General features: G+C 44.9%; 1 protein-coding gene across 2 annotated transcripts; it reads right to left on the bottom strand.

The window, feature by feature from the left end:
• Nucleotides 1–1,310: 1,310 nt before the first annotated feature.
• Nucleotides 1,311–18,715, bottom strand: LOC128727177 (uncharacterized). Of its 2 annotated transcripts, XM_053821056.1 has the most exons (12): nucleotides 18,494–18,715; nucleotides 18,265–18,392; nucleotides 11,670–11,922; nucleotides 11,143–11,580; nucleotides 10,805–11,071; nucleotides 9,381–9,503; nucleotides 8,523–8,525; nucleotides 7,690–8,000; nucleotides 5,951–7,618; nucleotides 3,497–5,869; nucleotides 3,163–3,422; nucleotides 1,311–3,092 (listed from the first exon to the last, which is right to left on the bottom strand). In XM_053821056.1, exons 1-12 carry the CDS (start codon nucleotides 18,698–18,700, stop codon nucleotides 2,851–2,853), a joined length of 6,273 nt encoding a protein of 2,090 aa, XP_053677031.1. In that variant the 5' UTR covers nucleotides 18,701–18,715; the 3' UTR covers nucleotides 1,311–2,850. The 2 variants fall into 2 exon arrangements, with proteins under 2 accessions (XP_053677031.1, XP_053677030.1); XM_053821055.1 differs by lacking the exon at nucleotides 8,523–8,525.
• Nucleotides 18,716–23,450: the final 4,735 nt, after the last annotated feature.

Below are 23,450 nucleotides of genomic sequence, written 5' to 3'. Positions count from 1 at the left end.
GCGTTACATGCGTATAAGCATTTCTTTTTTTGAGCTTTAGTGTATATCATAAGCGCATTTTTCAATGAACTGCTCTACTACAATAACAAATACTAACAACAATTTAAATGTGCCAATGTGTAATGCATTTTTCCCACGTGCGTTCTTCCGATTACAATTGATTTCCTTCAGCATTGCGCATTCTATTGGAAGGAGACTTCCCCGTTCCCTGTTTGCTTGGTGTCTTTGACTATCTGCTTTTCAAACCGTTCCTTCGAAATGTTTTCCTTTTAACGTTGTTCTTCAGTTTACGGCAAAAAACACGGATACATGTACTATTTGGGCAATATTGGACACGTGCAAACGAACAGTACCTTTTAGATGGCTAATAATTGCATGTTTACAATAGTTTTCCTCGAACGCGTGTTTAATCGTTTTCCTATGCTTATAAGTTTGTTCATCAATACAACAATTTGTAAATAGACACAATGGTTAATGATTTGTTGCGTGCCGTTCATGAATGTTTCAAAACCCATAGCTCAAGCTACATGCGTTATGCTGCGTTCGTCTAGTTTGGCTTACAGATGCAATCATTTTCGGAACAATTTGTTTCGTCATAGTTGTTTTTCAGTTTCCATTGAATATTTGATGAATGTTTTTCATTACCTCAACCATTTCTTAGACATATAATCAATCTTATACTTTTCACGCTAATTATTGTCATAACACGTCCACGATTTTGATCGTTTCCCCTCCGGGGATACTGCTTCCTACTCATACCTCTAGAGATGCTCCTCCATATTTAATAGCGCTGCCCGTGTTTATGTTCATCCTCATTTTACGTCTCAACAGTGCTCAGTCCCAGCATGGACAAACGATGAATCGTTTACTGGAAGAATTTGAATTCCTGTACGATTGGATAACCATTTCAGCAAGACACGTTTGCAACGTTCGCTGTGTGACTACAGAAAGGGATATGCGATGCAGATAGTAACAAAACAGGATGTTTTCATCATGTCCGTGATCTAATGTGTGTCTAATTGACTTTAAAAGGCCGGATATATGCCGGCCGGGCCGGTCGCTTTCCTAGTGGCTCCTATGCTACACAAAACTGAAGCGAAGTGGTGAATTCAATCGAATGTAAAACGGACGTATTGATATACACTTCTGTAAACCGTTTCTTAATTGGAGGGTGGTACCGGGTTTCAAGATACACGCAGTAGCGTATCGCGCCTGAGGTAAGTTTCTGCTGCATTGTCCGTTAGGACGTCCATACACGTGACTTCTGCGTTGTGATAGGTGAATACGATGGATGAAAAGAAAATAAAACACACCTTCAAAAATAATATATTTCTGGCATTCTTCTTTGAAGAAAATCTCAGAGCCTTAACGAGACGAATGTTCGCTAGACAAACCTGGATCAGAAATTAACAGATCAAAACAAATGTCATCCAATAATATTATTTGTTTAACACACTAGGGAATCTATAACACAGATCTCGTATGGTAGACGGATACGGCACTTGTTTTCGCTCGTGATGACTCCAATAATAGAAAATATATATCATAACTAAACAATATACGGACGAAATGATTTCGTCGCACAACAAACGCTTTCCCTAAAAACAAATCACATATTTTCCGGCCATCCGCTGTCCCGCATGTGTACGTTCACATCACAGTTTACGCATGCAGCACCTTTGGCGACGGGTTCAGACCATGCAAACGTGTCATGGATACTCATCCGAAGGGAAAATGTGTCGATTAGCGAATAGGAAAGCGAAAGCGTGGACGAAAAGCAGCCATTGTTGATCGCAAAAGTGGGATTCTGTGCTAGCCGTTTGGACAAAGGAGAAACATAACTTAAAACGTTCAAGCCCTTTCAAGGCAGCTTATTCCATTCTCACTTGTAGACCCGTCGCTCTGCTAATCCTATAAAATATTATCATGTATCACACCATTTAATGGTAGCCGGTTGTGACATGGGTGGATTTTGATTCCATTTTACATCGCTTTGCTCCTATGATACTAGTTCCTATCTCTTCGTTTCTGTTCACGCTACTCAAATAAAGTTAGCATTAACATGCGTACGTTGGTATTTTAGAAATGCATTTCTTACTCACAACGATAGAACGTACTGGTGGATGATGACCGAGTAAACAAGATTTGTGGTGTTGGCGGGAAATAAAATAAAACCTTTAAAGCTATCCGAACAGCATGCATTTGAAATTGATTTAAAATTTATGCTCGTGCATACGCACAGGAATGACAACAGCTGGAAAATGAAAAGAGCTCATTTTCCTTAGAAAACCTTTTTTCTAATTAATGCTTTTCTGATTGCCATCACCGTCACGTGCTTTCGTACTCCTCGTTGTGTGACTGATTGGATCAGTAATGCTTGCTTAAATCATTTGCAATCATTCACAGTATTGTTTGCACAATTTGGTTCCTTTCTAAATAGCATGAAGTAACCTTAATAAAAGATACCTGGTACCCAATTAATTATCTTATAAATTGTTCTTTTCCTCATGCCCCAGCATTGTGCGTAATGATGTCATTCTTTCGCTGAATATGTTTGAATATGCTAAGCTATTTTTGCTTCACAATCGGAAGATAAAAATAAGAGCAAACCACAATGCTCATCCATAAGCTAATATGAAATAAGTTTTTTTCATAACCGCAATAAATATTACATTTTCCTTGCAATGCATTTCGAGTAAAAACCCCTCCTGTTCCTCCCGTTGTTCCTTGTGCCTGGTCAACAGTACTGTTCGCTGTAAGGAGCCTCTCGGAAGAGATAAATCCCACGATTTTTTTCCATCAATTTAGGATAATTTTACATCAAACGTTCCACGAGATTGCTGTACATGTTTAGACATTGACTGCAATTGGTGAACGCGTAGTATCTATAACACCTCCAGGACCGGGCAGAGAACTTGGTTTTCCAATCAAATACGTGTCGATTTGACGAGCGGCCTGTCGACCTTCTGATATTGCCCAAACTACAAGCGATTGTCCACGCCGACAATCACCGGCAGCAAACACCTTCGGGTTAGCCGTTCCATATGTTCCAGCGGCGGTCTTAATATTACCTCGTCCGTCTAACTCCAAATCTGGGATTAAAATGAAGAAACACAACAAATATTAATATCACAATTGATGAGTAGCTAGGCTTAGACGTACTCATTTCTGTTGGGGCTTGCTTCTCCGGTCCTAGGAATCCCATAGCGAGTAAGATCAAATCGGCCGGATAATACTTTTCGGATCCAGGAACTTCCTTCATGCTCCACTGTCCAGTCGGGGTTTTCGTCCACTCGACTTGAACCGTGTTAACACCCTTGATGTGACCGTTACCATCGCTTACAAACTCCTTGGTCGTGGTGGAATACTGACGGGGATCTTTTCCCCACTTAACGCGCACTTCCTCATGGCCGTAATCGACACTGCGTGGGAATGAAGGATTAGATGATAATTATTTTGCATACATAAAAGCATTATTTCATGTTCTCAAACTCACCGGAAAATGCGTGGCCATTGCGGCCATGGATTATCCTGAGCGCGCTTCTCGGACGGAATAGGCAGGATCTCGAATGTAGTGATAGATTTGGCACCCTGGCGTAACGATGTTGCAATGCAATCGCATCCTGTGTCACCTCCGCCAATTACGATCACGTCCTTGCCTTCAGCCGAGATCCAATCCGGACGCGTACCAAGCAGCTTCTTTTGACTTGCCTCCAGGAACTCCATCGCAAAGTGAATGCCTTTCAAGTCGCGGTTCGGTAGATTCAGATCACGTGGCCATGTAGCACCTGTTGTAAACAGCACTGCGTCGTACTCTTGCTCCAGCTGAGAGCCCATAACGTCACGACCAATGTGCACGTTGCACCGGAACTCGATACCTTCTGCCACCATCAAATCAAGCCGACGTTGGACAACGGTTTTTGAGAGTTTCATCGTTGGAATGCCGTACTGCAGTAATCCGCCCGGACGATCGTTACGCTCAAACACTGTCACCTGGTGGCCAGCTTTGTTCAACTGCTGTGCCGCGGCCAATCCAGCCGGTCCAGCGCCTACGACTGCAACGCGTTTTCCTGTGCGCACTCGTGGAATCTGAGGCGTAATCCATCCCTGTTCGAAAGCATGATCAATGATAGTGCACTCGATGTTCTTGATCGTGACGGCTGGCTCGGAGATACCAAGAACACAGGCGCCTTCACACGGTGCCGGACAAACGCGACCAGTAAACTCGGGGAAGTTGTTTGTCTGCAGCAGCTGATTGAGTGCTTCCTGCCAGTTGCCGTTGAACACGAGATCGTTCCACTTCGGGATGATGTTGCCAAGTGGACAGCCATGCGAGTTCGATTGGCAAAACGGTACGCCACATTCCATGCATCGAGCAGCCTGCACTTTCAGATTAGAGCGAACGTGAGGGAAATTGAACACCTCTTTCCAATCCTGCTGGCGTTCGGCTGCGTTACGGTAGACCGTTGTTTCGCGCTTGTACTTAATAAAACCACGCGTTTTATCCAACACCTGATCAAGCTTCTTCTTAGCCAGTTGGCCATCCTGAATTGACTCTTCGATGTCCTTTACCTGTGGTTCTTTCGCGTGACCATTCGCGGCAATTGCCTTCGCAACGGTCTTCTCTTCTTTGAGTGCTTTCAATGCCTTCTGATACTCATACGGGAACACCTTCACGAACTGCTGGCACGGTTCCGGCCATTTGGAAAGCAGCTCCTTCGCTACTTCTGACCCGGTTTCGTTAACAAACTCCTGCAGCAATTCCTTCACCGTTTGGCGATCTTCATCAAGCTCGAGACCCAACAGTTCCACCATTCCCGGGTTGACCTTCGAGCGGAAAGTTCCATCGACATCCAGCACGTAAGCGATACCTCCCGACATTCCGGCAGCGAAATTGCGTCCAGTAAGGCCGAGAATGACAACCATTCCTCCCGTCATATATTCGCAGCCATGATCACCGACACCTTCTACCACGGCCGTTACACCAGAATTGCGGACGCAGAAACGCTCGGCAGCAATGCCACGGAAATATGCACGGCCTGAGGTAGCACCGTAAAGGCACACGTTGCCTACGATGACGTTCAGGTGCGACTCGAACGTGGTACCCTCCGGTGGGCGAATCACTAAAGTTCCTCCGGAGAGACTCTTGCCAACGTAATCGTTCGCGTCACCGTGCAATGTCATCTTGACACCCTTCACCAGGAAGGCACCGAAGCTCTGGCCGGCTGAACCGGTGAGATTCACATTGATCGTACGCCCGTCCGGCAATCCAACATCACCGTATCGTCGTGCAATCTCATAGCTGAGTGTGCTTGAGAAAGCACGCTCTTCATTATTAATCTTCATAGTGATCGTTAAATGCGGATCGGTTGCCGTTCCCTCGATGATACCCATGGCACGTTTGATTAACTCGTTATCGGCTCGTTTCTCTAGCACAAAGTCTTGACGCAGCGAACCGCCGACAATGTTCGTGCCGGGACGCAAATCTAAGGCGCTTTTAAGGAGCAACTCCAGATCCAAAAGCGACGCTTTGTATGACACCGTTTCGCGCACTTTCAGCAAATCCGTACGACCGATTAGTTCCTGGAAGCGGCGCAGGCCGAGATTGGCCATGATTTCACGGATTTCTTCCGCAAGCATGAAGAAGTAATTAATGACGTGCTCCGGTTTACCCGCAAACTTGGCTCTCAGCACAGGATCTTGAGTAGCAATACCAACAGGACACGTGTTTAGATGACATTTGCGCATCATCGTACAACCCATTACGATAAGCGGTGCGGTACTGAATCCGAACTCGTCGGCACCAAGCAATGCAGCAACTACTACATCAAATCCGGTACGCAGTTGTCCATCAGCTTGCACAACCACTCTGTTGAAGAAAAACCATCGTTAGTGACAATTGAAAGACTTTTCGTTTTGGGGACATCCCAAACGATGTTAACTTAATTACCTGGAACGAAGATCGTTCAGAACAAGCACTTGATGGGTTTCGGCAATTCCCAGCTCCCATGGCAAACCGGCCGATTTGATACCGGTCCAGCTGCTAGCACCGGTTCCACCATCGTGCCCAGAGATAACAATGTGTTCGGCTTTGCCCTTCGCAACACCGGATGCAACCACACCAACGCCAACTTCTGACACGAGCTTAACGCTGATGCGCGCCCTAGGATTTGCGCACTTCAAATCGAAAATCAATTCAGCTAAATCCTCGATGGAGTAGATGTCGTGATGGGGCGGTGGCGAGATCAAACCAACGCCTGGCACAGAGTGACGTGTGTCAGCAATATCTTGCGACACCTTGTATCCGGGCAGCTCACCACCCTCGCCTGGTTTGGCACCTTGTGCCATCTTGATTTGCAAATCATCAGCATTTGCGACGTACGCCGCCGTTACACCAAAGCGTCCTGACGCGACCTGCTTGATGGCCGATCGCCGGTTGTGTTGAGGGTCCTGATTCATGTAGCGATCAGCGTTCTCACCACCTTCTCCGGTGTTGCTCTTTCCGCCAATGCGATTCATCGAGATGGCAAGAGTCGAATGCGCTTCCAGGGAAATACTTCCGAAGCTCATCGCACCCGTGGCAAAGCGCTTCACAATCTCACTGGCAGGTTCAACCTCAGAAAGCTCGACTCGTGGACGACCTTTAACGAATTCAAGCTGTCCTCGCAGGGTGCACAGCTGCACGCTACGCATAGTAGTGTCACGGAACGTAGCATACGCACCCTTGCTCTCGTTAACGGCCGCCTCCTGCAGGGCTGCGATGGCACCAGGTTCGTTGATGTGACCCTCACCACCGGCACGCCAGTGAAACTGGCCTGGATTGCGCAGAATTTTTGCGTCAGTATGGTTCGTACCGTGCACAAGCTCATGACGCTCAAGGCCTTCCCGTGCAAGCACTTCTAAAGTGACACCACCAATGCGGGATTGCGTGCCTCGGAAGCATAGATCGATGACATCCACGCCCATTCCGACAGCTTCGAAGATTTGTGCTCCCTTATAGGATTGCAGCGTTGAAATACCCATCTTGGCCATTACCTTCAGGATACCCGTCTCGATGGCCGTCGCGTACGCACGGTAGATGGCGTCATCGGTCAGCGCAGGATCGAGGACACACTCGTCACGCAGGGCTCCTGCCATTTCAAACACCAAGTACGGACAGATCGCATCGGCGCCATATCCCAGCAGTACGCAGATGTGATGCACCTCCCGAGCTTCTGCAGTCTCCACTATCAGTCCAACCTTCATGCGCTGGCGTGATTCGATCAGATGATGATGGACCGCTCCTAGAGCCAACAGGGATGAAATCGGAGCCCGCTCTGCGCTTGCTCCACGATCGGACAACACCAACAGCTGATATCCAGTTTGGGCGGCCGTTTGCGCCTCGGCACAGACACGTCGCAACCCGTTCAAGTAACCCGGTGGACCCTCGTTCGCTGGGAATGTAACATCGAGAACCTTAGTTTTCCATCCGCGATGCTGGTTCCGTTTCAGAACTTCAGCATCTGGAATGCTTAGGATCGGATTATCCAACCAGATGCGATGTACCTGCGAGGGCGAGGCTACCAGCAGGTTCGCCTCTGGCCCGACTGGGCACTGCAGTGACATGATGATTTTTTCACTAAACACAAACAGTAGAAATTTAAATATTAATTATAGCGAAACGTAACAGTAGTGAAACAATCTAATTACCGGAATGGATCGATTGGTGGGTTTGTGACCTGGGCGAACAGCTGCTTGAAGTATTCGTAAGGAAGCGGCTGGAAGGCGGACAGACAAGCAAGCGGCGCATCGTTACCCATCGAGCCGAGAGCTTCCTTTTTGTTCTTGATCATCGGCAGCAAAAGCATGTGAATCGTTTCGGTCGTGTAACCGTACAGCTGCAAACGTGGATCCAGAATACCCTTCTTTTCCGCTAGTTGGCTGTCAGGATGTGCTACTGCTGGTTGAGTGGTGCCGTTCGTGGTTCCGCTGGCTTCGCGACGAATATCGTCCATGGAAATCTGAAATATTCGATTACAGTGTTATTGCAAACCATTGTACCATTTTTGTGTTCAAAGAAAAACGAAGCTAAAACAGCGAAAGCATCACGCACACGTAACACAACAAAAATTAGAGAACCTAGAAATAAACTTAACCAATTAAAAACAATATACAATAATAAATAAATTATACACATAAATTGTATAACCATTGAAAACTTAATGTATTTTCAGATACATGCAAAACTTGATAAGATGAAATGGCACGTAATCAATCGAAAAAAATGCCAATGAGAGTAGAAATTGAAAGAGTAGCCTGCATGTTATCGTTCAAAAAGCCAAATTTCTTTGCATACTACATGTAATATCTTTGTACTTCATCATGTTCAGAATAACTAGTAAAGAATTATTCACGTGAAAGCAATCAGCGTAAATTAGTTGAAAGCACGGTAAATAGCTGCAAGCGTGAAATTACTTTGTCCACTACGCACACTCAAACGCCTCGATGGGCAAATTAAAACCTATTAATTTTAATCCACTTACCATCTGTGTTGGCATGACGATGTTGTAATTTGATGATTTAGTATTGTTGTTGGAATTTGGTACATGAGGAATACAGATTTGGGGTTACAGCATTCATAGTTGTAAAGGTTCAGACGTTACGTATTGTTGTTATGAGTTTTGTATAGAATTTTTGTATAAAAAAATCCAATCGTTGTGCATAAATCAATTAGAGCGCATAACGGAGATGTGGTGAATCATTAAATCATAATGAATTGCAGAGGAGTGTTATATGAGTAGTCAAAACAGAAAAATTTAAAAATAAAATCAATCACCAATATTGGCCCATGGTAAAGATGACAAATACAGTTTATATGAGATGAAGACGAATAATGTAGACGGACGATAGCAAAAAGGAAAGAGAAAGAGAAGAAAGAAAGTATAGTTGAACAATTAGTAAGGATGACAAATCGTGAGTTTTAAGAGACTCATCATTTTTGTTAAACTATCCATTATTGAAGACCCAGACGGTACAACACCACAGATAAGGAGCAGTACATTAGTGAGGAGTTTTAACGATGCCATCAGATATAGGCCAAACACCAGAAAATTGCAAAAATTATCAAATGGAAAAGGATTTACAGCACAGACGAGGAATGAAAGTGAACTTTAACAATGAGATTGACGATCCAAAATACGACTGATTCGTGCAATAACTTCATTCTACAACATTTGTTCTTCTTTAGACTGCCACTATGTCCAGTTCTTATAACCGAACATGAAGATCCATACTGACGGCAATCGTACAAGCTTTCTGTGTCTCACCTGGGGTTTATTTTTCCGACCTATGCTATATAAAAATATACATACAAAAGATATTATTTGCAATGCAGTGCTTACCTGCTGTTTCAGCCATTCGGTATGTGGACGAGACTTTGCAATTTCCGCCTTGAGCTCGATGTCCTGGATCAGTGACTTTTGCTCCGTATCCACCAGCAGCATACGACCGGGTTTCAATCGGCTCTATATAGTCCCAAGTTGCCCATCCAACAAGATTTCCAACGTACGTCAACCGGACATATTATTTGTTCGAAAAAGTGTATTTCAATCCAGCATATGTGTAAGGATATAAAACGATGCAAGGAATTTATAATGTTGCATTCGAACAAATAGTGTCAGTTGTCGTCGTGGTAATCATACGGCAATACGCGTCGAATTAGGCAGTGAGTAGGAGATAGAGAGAACACGTTTGCGTTGCGATGTTTTAGGAAAAAGAATAGGGAAACATTGGCTTGATTAGAAAAGTTATGGATAATTTAAGGAATTGGCTATCGCCGGAACACAACGGAAGCATTATTGCCTTTCGCATGATGGTGATCCTGACAAGTGTTCAAATTCGAATGAGTCGCTGCCTATAGGTAAATTAAGGACATGCGCATTGTTTGTATGATGTTTTTTTGTTTCTATTTGTTCCTACAGCGCTAGTATGTGTATGCGATTGAATGCACGCAACAGACGAGACGAGATGAAGGAAGAGAACACGATCGTGACGATCTCTGACTGGTTAACTTGAATAATAAGAAGAAGAAAAAACATACAAGACGAGAAATGAAAATGCCTTAAGAGCTACGGGCGAGAAGCATTACCGCTCACATGTCCCGGGATATTCCCAACGCTAACGGGGGAAGATTTGTGGTGCACGCGCACAGACAGTTTAATCCTGCCGGAGCATACTCCACTGGAGCCACCAGGGAACAGAGACCCACGAGGCATGCCCAGCCACCCATGCTTTCATCCCTTTTCCACCCACACATCCACACACACACAAATGGTTCACGCTCGTCTACTGCTGCACAATGTGCACGGTTAGTCCTGCATTTGAATGCATTCAAAGCGGCCATGTTTGGCGAGCAGATCGAAGAATTCGAAAATGCTTCCGTTCACTATCTTATTGATGGCCATGGCTAATTTTCGTATTCATTTACTTCATTTGCCCATGTAGCTCGCGGAATCCTTTTGAACGACGATGACGACGATGACAACGATGGCGATGTGATCGACAACGATCGATCGGGACAATGATTCGATGGCATCAACCGATTCCAGACAGTCGATCATTCCGTGGGCAAGAAGCCATGTGACACCGGTTATTGAATGACGCAGGGTGCTTCTTGGTTTTTGCGTGATATGAGACGGTACATTGCCGTGTGTGTGGTGGTGGTGGTGGTGATGATGGTGGGGGGATAAAACGATTTGTATTTATGAGCGCATGTTTTAAACCAATCTACAAAAAGAAAAACCGCATAAGTACACAATGATTCTACCTTTAGCGTAACGTCTTTGGGATCTACGTCGTAAACGCCGACTTCCGAAGCCATAACGAGCAGGTTGTCCCGGGTAACGTAGAAACGCGACGGGCGCAACCCATTTCGATCAAGTATGGCACCAATGTAGCGACCGTCGGTGAACGAAATCAGGGCCGGACCGTCCCACGGCTCCATCACGCACGCGGACCAATGGTAGAAGTCGCGCTTTTCCTGCGACATAGTACGATCATTCTGCCAAGCTTCCGGCACCATCGTCATGACGGCCTGTAAGTAGCGGAGTGCACATGAAACAAAGATCAGTGGCTGGTCATCGGTAAGATTACACTGTAACATACCTCCGGTAGAGAACGATTTCCGACTTGAGTCAGAAACTCGAGCACGCAATCGCATGAGCCCGAATCGGAAAGGTTAGGCTCGACGACCGGATAGAGCTTTTTCAGTTCATTGCCAAACTGCTCGCTTTTCATGACACCCTCGCGGGCTTTCATGAGGTTGACATTGCCTCGCAGCGTATTAATTTCACCGTTGTGCGCTAGCACACGCAGCGGATGAGCCCTTTCCCATGAAGGGAATGTATTCGTGCTGAAGCGCGTGTGCACCAGGGCCAGATAGGTCATAAATTCGGGGTTTTTCAAGTCAAGATAATACTCCCACAGTTGATCCGACGTGAACAGACCTTTGTACACGACCGTTTTTGGCGTCAAGGAGCAAATGTAGAACCGACGTCCTGGGCGTTGCAGCTCGTGAGTGGCACGCTTGCGCAAGATGAACACCTAACAAAACACAAAATGACAATACGAGTGCATTAAAGCTCATTGCAATATACTTCGTTTTCTTCTGCGTAGATGAGCAGATCACTTACCTGTCGCTTGAATGTGTCTTCGTCTACGTCCGCGGTTACAAAAACCTGACGGGACAGCGGTTCGCTCTTACGAGCGACTGCACCAACTGCGTTCTGGTTGGTGGGAACATCTCGCCAGTAGATTACTTGCATGCCGAGGCTTTCTGCCAAAAGGTTGAACTCTTTTTCCGCCTCCACGTGCGTGATCTTATCCAGATAGAAGATTCCCGTGGCGTAACGGCCAAATTCCGGAAGTTCGATGCCATGGGAAGCCCTGCGAATGAAAAAGGATATAAAATATAACCAACCTAAATCTCTATACATTCGTTTTATTTATTAAATTTTTAATAGATCGACGATTGTCAAACCTTATATCTAACGGATAATAAATTACTTTCTTTTTGAAATTATCAACCTATCAACTCAATCAAAGTTTAATCTGTATAAATGCAATTAAATTTTGCTCAATGAAGAAAGAAAGTGATGTGAAAGCATCAACTGGAATCAAAATATACAACTGACGTAACACTGACGTCGTAGCCACTGCATAGACTAAGCTTTTGTTCGATTGCGTTCTACTTGCATCCTACTAGTCATCCTATAACGCATCAACGTAGGTTGTTATTGATCTGTTATATTTACAAAGCGAGGGAGATAAGTAATATACTGTATGTATGAACGTATGTAATTGACGTAAGTTGGCTGCTGTAGTGTATAATATGCTAGGTTGAAGATGTTCCAGATATGAAATTTCAACGCTTTATAGAATTATCAAATGTGTATTAATTGATCCCAGCAAACAAAATTTGTTGCATTTTAAAATGGTAATCAAATTTAAAAAATTAGACAAAGTGTTTTTTTTTTATTTGTATGAAACAGCTTTGGTCATTACTTTGATGGTCGGAAAGCACTGTTCGTAACGAGTTTTATCAGAACAATTAGCCCGCAATAAAGTCGTTTCCCTGAGGACGACTCGAAGGTATACCGGTTCAATGCGGTTGAGCCCTGGCGGTATTTAAACCGTACCCGTTCTTATCATAATCAACTCTTGCATCACTGGGCTTTTACAGTGATTATTTCGCTCATTCCCCAAGTAAACTCTCGTTGCTCGTGTTATATTTCGGTTAGTCTACTGCACGCGAACAAGGCGTGGACTTGCTAAGCACCGCAAAAACGAGGATAGTTGAAGAAAGTTTTGCACAGCAACCCGTGTATACCCGTGCTGATACCACACTTTTTTAAGATTCACGCACCAATGCTAATTAACAAATTTCTTCTAAAAGTGTTTGAAAAAATCTTAACAGTTCAAATTTGCGAATAGAAGAAAACCTTTTCCTTCGATACGTGATCGGTTCGTTATCGAACGACGATCATTATCACCATTATCAACCTCGCAACCGCTCAGCTGACGGACAGGCAAGCAGATTGCCTTCGTTATCGACATCTTGGTGACATTGAGCTGACCTTGTCCAGCTTAACCCGCTTGGTGCGGTTTTGTGGAGTGTGTGATCTGGGCGGTACCAGATGCCTTTGATGGAGAAAACGATAATGAACCATGGGGTTCGCACCACATGCCAAAGTGATGCCGCTGTTTCTCGTTGGAAACCGAGTGTGCTAATACACAGCATGGAAAAATAATTGTCACCTACGTTTCTAGTAGCATTCGCGATGAGGATGTAGCATCCAACCAGTTCTAACGATATGCTGCTTGAATTTACATACAGTTGTTAACTGTTAAAAGCAACAACAGAGTTGCGAAATGAATAACAATTCAACCCGCTCCTTTTTCACGCACGCTTTCTCTAGAATACGCAAGCTCAATATACATTTATCATAATTTGATCTCAACCATCGTGCCCAAAGCATTCTGCATACTATTTGAACAACACGTCGTACACTTACCACAAATTTATTGCGCACTGTCGAGTCATTAGCACATCTAGTGTTACGTCAGGATTTTCTCTTGATGCTAATTGCAAAGCAAAATAAAAAAAATAGCCTCTGTTGGAAAACAACCCCACCATTCCGTCAACATTTCACAAACAACTTTTTTTCGCCATATTGCGAAAGACTTGAGCCGAAAATTTCTTTGTAGCAAAACCCACGATTTTACGAGGTGCGCCATTTAATAATTGACACATGCGACTGGGAGGTCGCCGACATTGTTGATGATGTACATGGAAAGGCCGTTGACATAGTAAAAATAATATACGAACGATCATCAAGATGCAGTAAACAACAATATAGCGCCACGAGGCGGAAAATGATGACGTTAGGCATAATAAGGTAATATTTCGTTGACTGTTTAAAATAAACCTCTTCTTTAACCAGCCAAATCCATGTAAAGATAGCAAGCACAGCAACAGCTGCTACATGTGCTGCAATATCACGCTTTCTCTTCATGCAATTGACTGCACGCGAGTCCTGCTCTGCAACGCGCAACAGCAACACACCTCGAAACGCTGGCGGCTGCACAACGATAAGAGATTAGCAAACTCACATATTCGGCAAAGTGCGGGCGCTTCCTCGTTTAAGAGACGCCAGAAGAAAAAAAACAACCAGGCAAGCAATAAAACCGTACGTGACATCGAGAAGACGCAAATGTGCGGCGATCACGCGCTACCGGCGTGATTCTGATTGCCGCTAGCATTCCGGCGGACATTCGTGCATTCATAAAAGTGTCGTAGAATGTAGACGCGAAGCGCGTGGCGACACGCGGTGGAATAGTCATCCTACACTGAATCGTTCAGTGTTTAGCGGTTTATGGTTGAGATACCCTTCACGCTTGCCGAACCGCGATCCGCGCGAGTTTGAAACTCCGATGTTCTAGCGGCAGCAGCGACTAGATCGCGTGCGTTCGAAGCGTAGTAGTGACGACGCGGTGGCGTAGTAGAATGATGTTACGAACGCTGGGGGTGAAATTGGGACCCACACGAAAGGGTGCAAGGGGGGGTTGAGATAAAAATAGCCAACAACGCATGCGCTGCAAACCTTTTGATGAATATCAATTCGGAAGGGAAATTCTATTATACCCTATCCACCCATGAACTTGAGATCGCCCAGCTCGGCACACGTATGTGCTGAGTAGTATAAAAGCTAAAGTATCATTTGAAACAGATAACTACAACTATTATCATGGTTTCAGCAAAGATGTCGGAAGACACAACACCTCGAAAAACGCCGATGTTATTTGTGCAGCGATTTTTGCTTTGTAAATAACCTCGAGGAAGGCGGGCCTGCCTGCTCTTGTGAAATGTTTTTTGAAACATGTGGGTGAGTGCGCACGAGGGCAATTATTTGTTCAAAACAAACCTACACAAAAACACACATATAAAAAGCACCGGGTAGTTTAAACGTTTAAATATACCATCTGCTCGTGAGAAAAATAAATCTAATCGAACAAAAAAAAGGAAGACGACGCAAAACAAGAAACTCCCTTTTGCTGACCACCCGTCCCTAAGGAAGGCGTCGGCTCGTGGCGCACATGTTTTCGAAATGCCGCGATGGTCGGAACACTTGTTTGCTACCGACCACTGCACCTAACACAGAGACGTGTGCCTGGTAGGCAAAAGTTACTAATTTTAAAAATATTTCGTCTACCACCGGCGATTTCAGCAACAGATTGTTGAACGTGATCATCTTGTGCTCGCGAAACGTGTGCGGTTGCTCGCCTGTCTGACGTTTTGTGGTTACTAATACCTGTGAAAATTCTCCTGTCGAACAACAGCAGAATCTCGCAAAGAAGGTAAGAGGATGATCAATAAAATGCCAATTTTATTACTTTTTTAATAATTTAAATTATTAGACCTTTAACGGCGATGTTACAATACAAGAAATATGGTTCGCTCAATCGTAAACTATAAATTTCGACTAGACATTGCCAAGATGAAAGAAGGGAAAGATTTGGCTTCTTGGCACGCAGTTGCTCTAGGAACGAGTAAATTCGGTGGCAAGCCAAAGAGCAATTAAAAATATTTCAGTTTAATTAATGCCACGCTTTAGCTAACAACAAACGGTGTTGTGTCCGATTTTGGCACTTATCTTGTGTCTTAAAGAGCACACGAAACATTCCGAAACGAATTTGACTTGATATAAGATTGTGCCTCCGTTGAACCGTGGGTCTTTTATAGAGCTTCATATGATGCAATATTGCGCCGGATGCGTTAATGCTCTAATCGGAACAATTCAAAAGCAACGTTAGTCAGCAGCTATCATCTTCCTGCTACGTTAATTCCGCGCACACACAGCAGCCAATAAACAAACCAAGGTTCGTAACAACAAATAGCGCCTTCAAATCGAGACAAATCGAAGCGTAATTCATCAGCGCCCTTATCAATCATTCATCAGCCCGGTGTCGGCATGCCGTTTGTTTGGCTGATTAGTTCTCGTCCTAGGATGGACACGGGTGCATCTGTCACAGGACGCCACAGAGCTTATCGCTGATCGACTGTCAAATATGTAATCCAAAGATTGACACAGTTGATAAATATTCGACTTTTGGATTGATGTAACAGTTTAGGATTCAATTACACAGATAGAAAAGAGAACACGCTAAGCGTTCTCATGTGGCGATGTGCGTTTCTCAATAGAAACAAGTCATAAGAATAAAAACGAACATTTCTTGGGCACGTGCTAAGGTTGCATACATTCGTTGAAGCCGGTCTGTTGAAGCGTATATTTTTAAACCCCAATTTGTGTTTCCCCGAAATCAAGAAACTGTTGCCTTGAATTAATCGACCAAAATGCTTGGGATCTTTGAACCCAAACCTCCTGCGAGTACCAAAAATTCTATTTTAGCAACATTGTTTTCAGAGTTGCTAGACTTTAGTCCACTTATCATCTACTTCATGGTAATGAGTTTTGCGAAACATTTGCAAAAAACAAACGCAAAACAACCCTTGTGGATTTATACAAAAACAACGTCCTCAGTAAACACGCTTCTGCATAGGCGTTTCTTGTGTAGATTTATTACAGTCTAAAAATATATAAGACATCCTCCTTCAGGATCCTCGTCACGGACGAACGTGCTATCACACTCGTTTGTCGCAAATTTCTTTTCCCTACGCATGCAGCACATGTCCGGCGTTTATCGGACCGTCAGCAAAGAGTAAACCGCGAACCACACTCTATAGCATATCCATCAATGTCAGAAGTAACCACACGAGACTACAGCCCGAGCCAACGCTTCGCAAATGCTAACATGCGTCACTACATGTGAGCCGACGTACCATTCCACGCATCCTTCACGATCCTACACAAAGACTGCGATTACTTCGGTTTGGTTGTCCGCGTCAATCAGGCATACCATAAGAGCCTTGGATGCAACCAATGAGCGGCGACTGCCAGTGTCATATTAACATTTAATCGAGTTAAATCATATCGAATGACCTACGAGTAATCGATGAGAAGGCAAAAGCGAGCGAGGACGTCAGCAGCGGTACGTGAGAAGAAAATATGCTGTCGCAGATACGAGCGGATCATGGATAAAATTAATTGCACCATGGGCGAAGGGAATTAGGACAGTAGCAGCAGTCAGCAATGCCACTGTAAGGCTAGCGGCTCCGTTGTGATGCGAAGGAGAGGTGGTATCGACAGGGTGACACTAAAAAACTTTTTCCGGCCGCCTAACTACCTTAGGGGGGAGGGTTCTTATCTCTCGCTAAGCTACCGAAGCAGCCTAGCGCCGTTTGTGCAACGTCCAGTGAATATATCGTCATATCGGGTTGAATGTAATGAACCCTTATCTTCCATACTCTTATCCACTCTCTCAAACGGTAAATGCGAACTATCGTAAGCTTAGGATATGTGGCTGTTTGCTTTAATATGCATTACACGCATGTTTTCGTTGAAATGCAATACGTGTAAATAAACTTAGTTTGTCGATCGTTATTGAGTAACGTCCGTATAATTTACGAACAAAGCATCTGGAATGCACCGCGGTTTTGTAGCCAACCTGACGAGACGTGTCACGTGGAAACTGCATTCCTTTGTAGCGAAAAACAAACTCACGTTCATCCTGACGTTACGTCTACCTGGAGGGCATACTGATAATCGTAGTGTTCAAATCGACAAATCAAATAAAACCGGTCTTACTACCTGACGTGTAGTAAGTCTGCTTCTGCAAGATAAATGCAACACGTGCCCTCAAAGGAAGGACACCTTTGGCGACTTTAGTCAGCTTTACAGGCTAAGGACCAACCTGGGTCAGGTGCGCATTTAATTAACCAAGCTTGTAATGGCATAATTAAATTTTATACGAATCATCGAAACCCACTGTGATGAACATTCCGTCATCACATAAACTACAACTCGGTGAAGGTTACAACGCACGTAGAGAGGACATCCAGAAACAAGACTCTTAATGAGCAATAAGAGTACCCAATAAAAATATCTCTTCGACTTGAATCCAAAATACCCTTCCAAGTAACGTAACGAAAAACCTCCCCACGCTCGAGTAAGAAATAGAAGAGATCCCGCTGTGATTACTGTAGGAACGCTGTAGGAAAGGCGTAATAAATCAGATGACGATAAGGGTGGAAGTCCACGAGCGTCCACCGTCAACAAGCGTCTCAGTGAAAGCCGGAACATATGGCGCCATAATAAACAAAACACTTACAGCTCCTTGGCGTACAGCTGATGCGGAATCGAGGTGCAAACGCCTGCACCATCGCCGGTGTCATTATCACAGGCGCACGCACCTCGGTGGTTCATACGTATGGCAAGCGTTTGAGCATCGCGCAGGATCTGCAAGATGGCAGGTGGAGCAGAACAAAAAATCGGTCAAATCATCCAACATTCTGGAGCACCTTTAGAGCCGCTTGATTTGGAGCATCATCCATGCTTACCTTATGGTTCGGTTTGCCCTCAATCGACACGATAAAACCGACACCGCACGCCTCGTGCTCATTTTGTGGATCGTACAAACCCTGCGCGACCGGCGCCTCCCAGGACATCTGCGACTTGAGCTGGTCAGCATTTTCCGTGGACCGATCATCCGCCGCGACGACATTGGGGATCATTTCGTACGAGCACTCATTATTAGGTGGGGCCATTCTAACCGGCGAAATAGAAGCCCAATAAATTTGTCTTTGCAAACTTCACCAGGAAAACGTCCGATGCGTTTATTTTAACAATTTTATATCCTGTATTTGCTATTCACTGTTTCGCTGCTGGGTCAAGCGTTTAGCACAGTTCGCACACTATAGATCTTTTGGAGCTTTCCAAACACACTTGGCTTGCAATTATTGTTTAGATTAACGTTTATTACTAACCACGCGATTAATGATTATTATACACTTGAGAACGCAAACTCACTGCTGATACACTTGTATAACGAATTGCACACCGCGCAATGGCGACTGAATAATTGTGTGGTACTTGGTACACTAATAATCGCTCCCAGCACACTAGATGGCTGACTTACAAGCTTCCGAGTGGAAGTCAAACACTCACACACACACTTCTGCGGAAACCAAACTCCGGTCTGAGTCTGCAGAGCACAGCACTCAAGGAAGACTGATGATGATGAAATATCGCTGGGACACAAGGTTACCGTGGTTGATGCTGAAATGAAGATGAAGCGCAAAACACACAAAAAAACACAATCAGGAAAATTTGAAACATGAAGGCTAGTGGACACAGCTGTCAGGGTCGTGACAAAACTGAGCAATTAAAATTTGAGTAACGAAGATAACAAGGGGCGTATGGTTGGGCGGCGGTGTTCATCATTGCACAATCACTGCAGCCGGAAGCTGAATTACAATAAATCACCCCGAAAATATTGGCCACCGTCGATGAAATTAATGTCTCATTAGCAGGATCATTAGCGTCGCTACCGATGGTTTTGGAGCGCAAGACTGGCACTGAACCAGAAGCGGATGCGACTGACTGTTCCTGGTCGTTTGGCTTTCCGATAAAGCAGACGTGTGCCGAGAGAAGTACCCTGCTCTGATTACATGCGTTTTCTCTTTTTTTACCCTGCAGCTGTGGAATTGATTCGAGAGAGGTTATCACCAGTACCGGCGTAATTATCCCCTGCCGTTGCGGGTCAACTGCAGCGCCAATGGCACTGAGGAAAGCACGTGCAGATAAGGTACAAAACATCTTCCTTCACGTGCCCTGCTGCCTATTTGCAGGTTCCGCCATGAAGGACTGCGTATATTGTATATGGAGCACTACATCTGATCAAAGCTGTCAATCAAACGGTGGTGTGATATGTTGATGGCTTCTGTTGTATTAAATGAGTCGAAATTCCTTTCACATGGTTGACCTACATATCCCTAGGTATTTTTGTTGAATGTGCTTGCTTTTATGCAGCTAAAAACGGCTAGAGTTTGTAGCCAGACAAACCACTGTTATAATGTTGAAACGAGAAAAGCGCAGAAAAAATTCACCCATTTAGTGTATCGAGAGATATTTAACAATCGTTAGAAAGGCTCCGTTGGTGCCATTATTTGCCTTGGCCATTATTTGTACTACACTTTAAACTTATTTCACCCCGTGTAAACGGCTGGGGGGAGGCATGAGACAAGTCGAAGCAGTTGGCAATTATTTACATTTCTACATTTCCCGCCGTACTAAGCAACGGCTCTAAGAAACCTCATTCGCCTCGATACGCTTGGAAAAACTGCATCGTTGTTCCCGTTAGACCGTAGAAATACAGCTAACGGATTTATCCGTCGTGAAAAGCTGCATTTGGCAGGCCCATATCTTAGAAAAAGATAATGTTTCAAATATCAAGAAATGTCACATTTTTACTAGCTACACAATCTCGCAAAAATCGCGGAATACACTCAACCATTTTTAACCGCACGGAAAGCAGCAAATGTAAGTAATAAAAGTATTAAATTTATCGCAATGATATCGTGTTCCGTTCGCCGCTTCCACCCAGCGGAAACACGATTAATAAACACGCAATCGCTTAAACGTTGTCGCCGTTGTGGAGCCGAGGTATTTTCACTCACACATCGCCGGAAAACGGCAGAAGCATGGAATAAATAAACCATCTACGGTCGGTTCACGATACCGATAAGAAAATTCATGCTCGGTTAGTCACCCGCGAGGCCAATTTGGGGTTCAAAGTATGCTCCCAGCTGTGCATGGGAGCATTTTCAATTCACAAGAGCCAAACATCCCTTAGAACAGCATTGCTCGTTAGCAGCTGCTATCACTCTATCATAGTTTAAGAATTCAAAACATACATTTGAACTTGTTGCTTGTGTGTGTCCTTATAGCGTCCTTTCGCTGGATCCACTATGGATCATTCCACAAGACCACAGACAACGAACAAGCTGGTTGAATTCAATTCTCACTTTACGAAACTCGACCCAAACTGCAACATTTCTCACGCATCGTTTTTGAAACCGTGCAAAACTTTGAAGGACTATGAACAGAGGCACAAAAAAAATAAGACCCTACGGCGCATTGCAACAGGCCATGCGCCGCGTTGGCATGGCTTCTTGCGAGGAGTTGTTGCTTCTTTTTCGATATTCTTCCCTCCAACATTGCTCCCTGCCGTTCGATAAGTCTCGTGATGGCTTCCCACGGGGTGGCGGGACCCGACACCGGAGCACAGGGAGCACCACTTCTAGTTGTCCTCCCAACCGTGGCGGGAAGGAATCTATTTCCGTCCGCGAACGCGCACTCCGTCGCTTCGGGTCGGGTCGGTTTCTGCGCTGAGGCATACAAAAAAACGCTACCGAAAGTCTTACAATTAGCGTAGGTCTTGGAGCACACGCACTGTACGCACACATATGCACAAGCCTCCCCCGAGCGGAGGGTTGCTTGAGGGAAAAATGGATCAACCTTGAAGCAGGGTGTCACGTTTGGGGAGAAGATCTGCGCTGCCAGCCACCATTCCAGCCGCTAATTTTCCACCCAACCAGAGTTTCTCACTTCCGCGTGATTTTCGTTGGCACTTACGTGTGAAAATGGAGCAACAAACAGCCTGGTGAAAATGAGGCAACAGCACAAACTAGAGTTCTATTTGAACAGTATCGCGTGTACCCGCGTATTAGAGGCAACAGGGAACACAACCGTCACGCTCGACCGTCGACAACGAACAATGATGTACGCCGCGAGCTGCACTCCGAAGGGGCCGTTTTTCCTGAACGTCGCGGACTACGCGAGAGCGCTCGCGGTTCTCCCGTTTCGTGTGGTTTCATTATCATCGAAATGCGCCATTCGAGAGAGCATCTTGTCTCGCCCCAACGGAGGACCAGTTCGCTTAATGCAGCCCGCAGGCCACGATCAGCCATCAGATCGTGCACTGAGCAGGTCAGTCGGTCGAACTGGCGCTAACGATCGAGTGATCGAGAAGCACGAGACTGCGCGTGAGGTTGATGTGCTCGCTCAGCCGACAAAACGCGAATGACAGCTCGCAGGCGAACGATCGTCTTTGGTGAAAATTGAAGACACGCCTGTATTTCATCATGTAGAGAGAGACTCCTAAGGATTTGAAGATGCCTCCAAAAAACGGTAGCTCCAACATCAGCCACATTGGATGCTGGAAGAAAACCTTGCCAGTCTTTCCCAAAGTCAACGAACTTCCCAATAACCTGGAGCTCCCGAATGGCTGTAGAAAAGCATCCTAGAAGAAGAACCGGTCCCCCGAACGATCTACACCACATGGACGTAATAATTAAACGAAGAGAAGCAATCATGAAGAAGACTACTACTGCGAAGGGGTAGTAAACCCCGCAGTTTAAGACTCGGCGAGGATTCTCTATTTTAAGCCAAAGCGCCAGAAGACTATGACACGTTGGCAGGCGCAAGACCTTAACGTTCGGGCTTGTGCGTCTGATGGTGGTTTGTCTAGACACGCAGTTCCTGTCGTAGGAAAAGCGAGCGAGAGAGATAGAAAAAAATGCCGGCCGGCCGGCTTAAAAGCCGGTTCCGTTCCCCATTCACGAAGCTGCATTTGTAACGAGCTCGCTGCAGCACTTTATTTGCTAAAGGTGGCGCGTTCGACAAAGAGGAGTAGTTTGGAACGAAGTCGCTGCTTCGTCCGGTGCATCTCCGGGGACTTTGTTTCTATTTTTAATCGAAATATCCGGTATTTGCTTCGTTCAGTAACACATCCACTTCGGCCAGAGAGGAAGACCTCTTTTTTGAAGAGGTGTCGATGGTGGACAACTTGTCATTAATGGCTTACAAATACGGTACCAAACGTGTATCCATTAAGACCAACACTTGAATGATAGGAATACCCTATGATGTTAAAAAAAACACCTACGTATATAACAGGTTTAATAGAATATGATGTGCTTAAAAAAGTTGTAAATCATGTAAAACAGCGTTGATGATGCATGCGCGATTGAGATAAAATGAATCATTTACATACATGGCATCGTAACGCCCTGCCCATTCCTGGGGACGTGATGCATTTTTTCGCTGCATCAGCGCAATTTCATCAATTGCGCATTGCCCATAACATTTACAGTTGGCGGAATCGAGTTTAATCAAACTCCGCCACCAATCGTCTTGCTCGTCTGACGAATGCCGTTCCACTGTATGCAGAGCTGTGTTTTATTATCAAAACGTCACGGATAGTCACGCTTGATTTCGGGTGTGAGTCAAACATACAGTAACCATACTCTTCCACCAATTGGGATGTTGATGTATCGCGCTTAAATAAAGGAGTTTCATTTGAGCGAACTAGTCTTTGCGCAAACTTATGCAACGTACCATTCAGTGTGCGGGACTAAAAGCGACGCATCGAATGCATGCCAAAAGCACGTTTTGGATTATTGTCCTCGAACGCGTCGCAAATACACAACAACAAAAATCTTCCCAGTTCGTGCT

The sequence above is a fragment of the Anopheles nili genome, chromosome 3 (genome assembly GCF_943737925.1).
Source record: "Anopheles nili chromosome 3, idAnoNiliSN_F5_01, whole genome shotgun sequence".
NCBI classification, from domain to species: domain Eukaryota; kingdom Metazoa; phylum Arthropoda; class Insecta; order Diptera; family Culicidae; genus Anopheles; species Anopheles nili.
The sequence above is the reverse complement of the archived record's forward strand: the minus strand, read 5'-3'. Positions and strand labels throughout refer to the sequence as shown.

Bases quoted from the DNA above. Each gene is read 5' to 3' on its own strand.
- LOC128727177 (XM_053821056.1), bottom strand. From the start codon at position 18,700: ATGGCCCCACCTAATAATGAGTGCTCGTACGAAATGATCCCCAATGTC. The intron at 18,393-18,493 runs GTAAGCATGGAT...GCCATCTTGCAG, and splicing joins AGGGCAAACCGAACCATAAG to ATCCTGCGCGATGCTCAAAC. The intron at 9,504-10,804 runs GTAGAATCATTG...GGGACTATATAG, and splicing joins CCAAAGACGTTACGCTAAAG to AGCCGATTGAAACCCGGTCG.